At 57.8% G+C, this 7,608-nt stretch overlaps 3 protein-coding genes; all 3 read left to right on the top strand.

Annotated features, from left to right (window-relative positions):
• Positions 1–634: 634 nt before the first annotated feature.
• Positions 635–1,972, top strand: CHC_T00008314001 (Serine/threonine protein kinase Mitochondrial). XM_005714466.1 is given in 2 exon segments: positions 635–1,576; positions 1,577–1,972. 1 exon segment carries the CDS (start codon positions 635–637, stop codon positions 1,574–1,576), a length of 942 nt encoding a protein of 313 aa, XP_005714523.1. The 3' UTR covers positions 1,577–1,972.
• A 1,641-nt stretch (positions 1,973–3,613) lies between these two features.
• CHC_T00003622001 (hypothetical protein) lies at positions 3,614–3,829 on the top strand. The gene has a single exon (XM_005714467.1). It carries the CDS (start codon positions 3,614–3,616, stop codon positions 3,827–3,829), a length of 216 nt encoding a protein of 71 aa, XP_005714524.1.
• Positions 3,830–4,432: 603 nt separating this feature from the next.
• Positions 4,433–6,739, top strand: CHC_T00009296001 (Ribosome biogenesis protein ERB Nucleolus). The gene has a single exon (XM_005714468.1). The coding sequence runs from the start codon at positions 4,433–4,435 to the stop codon at positions 6,737–6,739; it is 2,307 nt and encodes a 768-aa protein (XP_005714525.1).
• The last annotated feature ends 869 nt before the right edge of the window (positions 6,740–7,608 follow it).

A 7,608-nucleotide genomic window follows, 5' to 3' on the forward strand; every position in this document is an offset into this window, starting at 1 on the left:
TCATCCCACTGGAGTTGTGGTACCAAACGCAAGCGCTACGGCGTGGGCTTTTCTTCCACTTCCCACGACCCTCTAAGTCTTCCTTCCATCCCTCGATTACCCCCTGATTCCCAACATGCCGGCCCTGTTGCCCACATCGATTCCGATCCTAACGCTCCGTCCTCGCGTCGATACCCTGCTGCGTCGGAGCTCCACGATAAGGCCACGCGCCTTGCCCACCCGTTCCGGGCAACCAACTCCCGCCCAATCGTCTCGCGAGCTCCCGCTCCTGACACGTCGCTTCCCTGCATTTCCTCCCTTGCCTTTCTCCCTTGCCCTTTCTCTCTTGCCTTCCTCCATTGCCTTCCTCCGTTGCCTTCCTCCCCTACCCTCGCTGTCATACTGCGTGCCTTCTGTATCCCCTTCCGTACACAACGTTCCGACCCTCCTTCCCGGCGACCCCCCTCCCCCCCACCGCCCGTCAAACCTCGTCTAAATTATCAGAGGGTACTTAAATCCACCATCCTCATCCCCCCTGCCCCGCTGCCTCTAGACAATTTCTCGGCTCACATTCTTCCTACCTCCCGATTCCGATTCCGCACCCCTCTTGTCCTTCTCGCCCCCCTCCCCCCACCAAGCCACACTCCGCTGTTCAATGACATCCCGTGTCGCCCGAGCCCCAGTCGCCCACACCCCTTCTCGCGCTCGCGTCCGCACATACCACCCTCCATCCTCCACGCTCGCCGCTCTGCTCGCGCGCTACGACTTGTTGAACCACCTCGGCGCCGGCTGCGCGGGCACAGTCGTCCGCGCAGTCGACAAGGCCAGCCGCTCCAATGTCGCTGTCAAGATCGTTCCCAAGCACTTGCTCGTGGACCGCGGCGCGAAAATGGCCCTGGCCAGAGAAGTCTCCGTCTTGTCCAAGCTCGCGCACCCCCACGTTGTCCGCTTCAGCAACGCCTTCGAGGACGACCACCACGTCTACATTGCCACCGAATTCTGTCCGCGGGGCGACCTCTATCAGTATTTGAAGAGGCAGCCCAGAGGCCTGCCGGAAAGAGAGGCGCTCAAGTACCTCAGGCAGATTTTGCAGGGTTTGGATTACCTCCACGAGAGGGGCATTAGCCATCGTGATCTCAAACCGGAGAACGTCCTCATGACGGCCAATGGTCGAGTCAAGCTCGCAGACTTTGGTATGTGCTATTGGCGCAGACCAGGAGGCGACATGAGCACTCGCCAGCACTGTGGCACCCCACAGTATGCCGCCCCAGAAATTATGAGGAAAGTGGCCTACGTGCCAGAGCAAGCCGACATGTGGGCTTGCGGAGTAGTTCTATACGCTATGCTAACGCGCAGTCTGCCATTTGTCGGCGCCGACTGGGCAAGGCTGAAATATCAAGTGACTCATGCAGACGCAGAGCAGCTAATTCGAAGCAGCGCTCTCGCGCCTGTCTCGGAGCAGACTTTGCATCTGCTAAAGCGCCTGCTCGCCACGAGACCGGGGTCCAGACCGGGGCCGAAGGAGGCTGGCGAGCTTGTGGATGACGCGCTGCTGGGTGTCAGGAGGAGTAGGGGTCGGCGTGAGCGGATGGGGTGAACATTTTTTCGGGAGGTGACACGCAGCGTGTTTGACGCGCCAGCGTGAACCGGGGTGGGGTGGTACTTTTCTTAACTGTGAATAACTGGCTTTTCTTCATCTCGACGGAGATGCGCGTAGACGGCGCGTTTTTCCCCTGGCCCGCGCGTCCTGGAGACGCGTTTTTCTCCGTCGCCTTGTGTACATATCGTAGCGTACCCTTGGTACAGTGCAGTAGATTGGAGTGCGTGATGGGCATTGGTGTTTCGGCGATAACCGGCAAGAACCGGCAAAAACGGCCAGTTGTAGATAATTTTAGAACATTGACAGCTGCGTCTATTACTGTTCTGCACAGCAAATTACAGACACCCTCTTTTATAAAGAGTGTTTATACAACACACGACACTTGTTGCGTAGCAGACCCCTCGCGCCGCGCGCGTCGTGCCGGATGGCCACGCACACATTTTCTCGCGCCAACGCTCGATATCCCGCGAGATCTTTCTCCATGCACCTCAGTTGCCAACTTGGGAGACACCTCACCCCTCTCGTCACACTCTGCGCGCCCGCCGCGTGTCAATTCTACCATCGCAGCGATCCAGGCCTCGGGCTAACGTTTACAAGTACTGTACATACAGCACGCACGAACTGCCCCGGTCATCCAAATTTACAGCTCCTCTCTCCCACCGCTACCAGTACGCTAAATTTATGCACCGCGCCAAACATACATCTGCTGTATTCCTTCCGATCCAAAAAAAGAGCACAAACCCCGCCAAGCCCCCCACCCCCCCATCCTTGTTGCCGCCTCCCTCCCGACAACCCCGTGCCACCTGCCGCCTCCCCGTTGCCGCTTTAGACTCGCCTTACCCTACCCCGCTCGCAAGCCCGTTCACCTCAGCAAACGCCTCCACCGCCTTGCCAAGCGCCCTGGCCCACATCGAATCTACTTCTCCGCCCATCTCCACCTCCCTGAACACGACACCCATGCGCCCTTGCGCCATCATCCACCATTCGTTCACCACGGCCCGCTGCAGCACGCTGGCCTCGGCGTACCGCTCCACGGCCCGCTCCACGACAAACACACCGCACACCCGCACCACGCAATCCTCCATCCGCCGCATCCGCTCCGTGCTGATTTCGCTCTCGTCTGCGTCTCGCTGCGACCATTCGTCCATCAGAGCGTCTACCGTCTGCTTGAGATGTGCTTGCCGTTCCCGCCCGTAATCAGACCGCACTTCCTCCAGATGCTCCAGCCCTTTGTTCACGAGCACGCTCTGTAGAAGCGCACGTAGATGGATCCTCGGCGCCTCTTTCCATTTGTCCGTTTCAAACCACCGTAGAGAATCATCCCCTGCATCCCCGCCTCTCGCATACACACTGCCCGATCCGGACGGCTTCGCCCCGATCTCTTCCATCATTCTCGTGCTCTGCGAAGTGAATGAGCTTCGAGTAAAGCCCCGTGGCAACGACGTGCCCGTGTGCCCGAGACTCGAGGGCAGCAGCGGCGACCACGCCTTCGCCCGATCCCTCCTTCCCTCACTGCGTTCCGCTGCGTTGCCTTTCTTCGGGCTGACTGACGTCCTTCTCGGCATCGCCTCGCCTCTCGCGTGCACCCGACACAAAGTCGCGAGACTGCGTACATTGCCAGACTTCTTGCTCGCGTCGTACAATGCGTACCCTCCAAGCTCCTCCTCGAAGCGCGGCATGGTCTCCAGCCAGGACTGGAGTGCCTTCCGCGCGTGCAGCGCAATGGTCGCGCGGAGCTGCTGGCAGTCCGGCACCAGCTCCCTGAGCACGGTGCCCGGCTTGACGGCCCTCGTCTCCTCCTCCAGCACCTCGAGCATGCGGAAGGCGGTGTAGAGCCGGCGCGCGTCGATCGTGTCCTCGATGCGCGCGTACATGCGCGTGAGCTTGCGCGTCTGCGCGGCGACGACGAGGGCCGCGTCGAGGTTGCGCCGCACGTGCATCTTCTCTGTGAGCACGGCGACCGCGTCGTCGATGCTGGCCGTGATCTCCGACGCCGTCAACACGGAGTTGGAGATGTCCTGCTCCTGCTCGGCGATGGCGTCGCGCGATTCGAGAAGCGTGTATAGGTTATCGTCGACGCGGATGCGGTGCTTGGAGCACGTCGTCACGATGGTCCGCTCAAGCTGGGCAATCTTGTCCGCCGTTCGCGCGAGAAACATCTCGGGGTCCGCATCCTTGGAGAAGGTCGTTTGGAGAGCGGTGAGGAGGTTCGTTTCTTGGGAGGTCGATTCGGCGGCTCGAGGACGTTGAGAAGTTTGCATTGTTCGTTGCTATGAATGCATAGTGAGAACAAGCGCGGAAGTGCGTCTGGTGGGTGGCAAAATGGGCAGTAGTCGTGACAGTACTAGTGGCACGCAACTCAAAGGTTGTATTCCAAGAGGGGTTGCTGTCAAGCTCGAGAGGTTGGCCTCAGTATAGCTGTTGAACCCGGCACCGCGGCGAGCAAGAAACGGAGATGGAAGCTGGTTCTGCGAAGTTGTACGGTACGCGCAAAAAAAGGCACCGATGCCAGCCGGCCTACCCTACAAGGTGGATGGACACAAAAAGAAACTGGTGTGCCACGTTGAACACGTGGTCTAGCCGAGCTATCAGTTTTGCAGTAAAATTATTGCGTCGTAATGCGCATCTGGATCAAGGGAATGACCAATAGCCAGCCGCCGTCCGAAGGCGGCGGCGTGCGTACAATTCCGTGCGTAATCCCACCGTCTCAACAGCTCTCTCATCTTCGGTTTCAAATGTCGCTGTATTAAGAGCACACCGTTGACCGACGTATGGTGAGAGGTTGACTTCATTTAACTCCAGCTCGCACTCCTTCAGTGACCACCTCAACGGCGAATAAGCACTGCTACACGAATGGTTTCAAAAAAGGCACGGCGCGAAACGCCAGGAACCCTTGACGAGAGTCCGGTGGTGTCGGATGATGACGGCATTGACATCAGCTTCGTGTCGAAACGCAACGCGGCATTGGCTTCTCACCAGGTTCTCGGAAACATATCTCTCGATGCGAAGAGCGACTCTGCAAGCGATTCCGACAGCGCCGACGACGACCCGGAGCCCGACAACTCACCTCCCGAGGCAGGCGCGGAGAGCGATTCCAGCTCAGACGGTGATGAGAACCCCGTCGGCGATATTCCTATGCGCTGGTACGACGGCTACGAGCATATCGGGTATACGCGCGATGGAGACAAAATCCTCCCGAAGAACAAGCCCTCAGCTCTGGATCTCGCCGCGGACCCGAGCGCGTGGCGGAGGGTCTACGATGAGAAGAATGACAAGGAGATAGTCCTCACGCATGAAGAACTAAAGGCGATAGCCCGTATGCGTGTTGGCCGATACCCGAGTGGGGATGTCGACACCGAGAACGAGCTCATCGCGTGGTCTGGCGCCCCGATGAAGCATGCTCTCACGACGGGATCGGAGCCGAAGCGACGCTTCTTGCCGTCTAGGCATGAGGCGCGCCTGGTGGTCAAGCTTGTGCGTGGGATGCGCGCGGGCGTAATTAAGCGCCCGAGCGAAAGGGCTAAGGATGAGGCAACGGAGGAGCTGCTTTATCAGTATGATGCGTGGGCTGACCATGAGCCAAAGACTAGAGAGGAAATGACAAAGTCAGAGCGCGCCCGGGATATTATGCGACTCGCTGCTCCGAAACCGCCGTTGCCGACTCATGGGGAGAGTTACAACCCGCCGGCGGAATACCTACCGAACGAAGAGGAAGCTAAGAAATGGAACGACCTTGATCCGGAGGACAGGGAAACACAGTACCTGCCGGCGAAGCATAGCTCCTTGCGACAGGTACCGCTGTACGAAAACTTTATCAAAGAGCGCTTTGAAAGATGTCTCGACTTGTACTTGGCTGTGCGAGTCGTCAAGGACCAAACAAAGATCGATCCGGAAGAGCTCATCCCGGACCTTCCGAGTCCGAAGGAACTGCGTCCTTTCCCGACAAACATTGTTTCCACGTTTGGACCGCTGCCTTCGCGGGCGCGATCAATTGATGTGCATCCTGCTGGCCAATGGCTTCTGTCGGGCTCCGATGATGGTTGTGTGAGATTGTGGGAGGTCGGTACTGGTCACCTACAATGCACATGGAACCTCACAAAGTTTGTCCGAAAAATCGATGATGCTTACCCGCCAGTCAGCTCGGTTGCGTGGTGTCCAAAAGATCAAGCCTATGTCTTTGCAGCAACGATAGGCTACTCGCTCGTTGTGGTGGGCGCAGCATCTGCTATGGGGATAGCAGTAGAAGAAACGGGGATGGCGATGGAGAACCAAAGGGCTTCCAGCCCTGATGAAGAACGAATTGAGATCATGAAGGAAGCAGGGGTAGTCTGGGAAGAGAAAAATGTTGATGAGCATGAGCAGGAAGGGAACAAGGATGCGGAAGAAGAGGAAAACCCAGTGGGTGAGAATCGCGCCGAGTCTGGGGAAAAGGGTAACGGAAACGAAAACGATTTTGGGGAAACCAAGGAAGACGAGTGTCATATTATTACGATTTCACACCCTAGACCTCTTCGAACGCTCTGCTGGCATCGAAAGGGCGACTACATCGCATGTGTTGGTAAGGACGGGAGTGGTGGGACAGTAGCCATCCACAGGCTATCGCACCGAACAACGCAGATGCCATTCAAAAGAAAAACAGCGTTGGTGCAGGCGGTGAAATTCCATCCAACCAGACCCTTCTTTCTCGTTGCGACAATGCACCATGTGAGAATCTATAACTTGGCGTTGCAGCGAATGGTGAAGACGTTAAAACCAGGAGTGTCATGGATCTCGTCGATCGACGTCCATCCGAGTGGAGACCACGTGCTAGTGACTTCGTACGACAAACGGCTATGTTGGTTCGATTTAGATCTGTCCATACGGCCGTACAAGACGATACGAAACCACGACAAGGCGGTACGCACTGCCAAATACCATCCACGATTACCGCTGTTTGCAGACGCTTCGGATGACGGATCGAGCCATATCTTTCACGGAATGGTTTATGATGACCTTGCGAAAAACGCTCTAATCGTGCCGGTGAAGAGGCTCGAGAGCTGCTCCAAAATTGTGAGCTCGCTTGGTGTGCTTGACATCGCGTGGCATCCTCGGCTGCCGTGGCTGTTCACGTCGGGGGCGGACAGCAACATCCATTTACTAACAGATTGCTCCCAAGGATAAGGATAGAAAAAGGCTACCTTAAAAGCAAGCACGGCGCTGCATGAATGCAATCGAAGTTCGCCCGGTTCACACGCGGGATAGAGACAACATCTTTTTCAGCTCTTCCAGTTTTTCCTGCCCCTTTGACACGAGAAAGTCGACCTGAGACGACTCCGGGGTCGGGTTGTGCTGCCGCGCTACTTCGAATTCGCGGCGGGCCTCGGCGAGGATGGAATGTCTGGCGTGCGGCGGGGCCTGTCGTGCCACGCGGATGACGTCGCGGTAGAGACGGAGGGCGGCAGAGCGTTGCAGAAAGTGTCGCAGCGAGGCCATCGGGTGGCGGGCAGACGCGGGGTGTGGGTCGAGAAAGACATGCGGCGCTGATCTAGAGGAATTGCGTAGAGTAGATCAAATCGTCGGGCGTGTACACGTGTAGCATTCTGCATCCGTGGTAGCCGTCTCAAAGCGCTGGTGCCGGCACCAGTGATAATACTGTACTACAGTAAGCTACAGCAGGATGAGTGTGGAGCGGGGGGGTTGCCGCCGCGGTGGGTGAGACCAGACATGGTGCGTTTCGAGAGGGGGAGAGAGAGGAGGGGTGCGCGGGGGGGGCCATGGTTTGCTGGCGCTGAGAGAGACCAGGCACGTTACAGTACGTCTCGAGAGGGGGAGGGCGACGAGGGAGGCGCGGCGGGAATGGTTTGTTGAGGCTTCTGTGGATGTGTTGCGGCGCACGGCATGGGCAATGCCGTGGAGGATGTGTTGGCGGCCACTAACTTGTGGTGTTGTCCGAGCTTCTACAAGTTGTACAGTCGTTGTTGCGTCACAGTGAGAAGGGGAACGCGAGAAGGAAGGGGAACGCGAGAAGGAAGTGGAATGGGTGTGCAGCA

The sequence above is a fragment of the Chondrus crispus genome, genomic scaffold, assembly GCF_000350225.1.
Source record: "Chondrus crispus Stackhouse genomic scaffold, scaffold_2, whole genome shotgun sequence".
NCBI classification, from domain to species: Eukaryota; Rhodophyta; class Florideophyceae; order Gigartinales; family Gigartinaceae; genus Chondrus; species Chondrus crispus.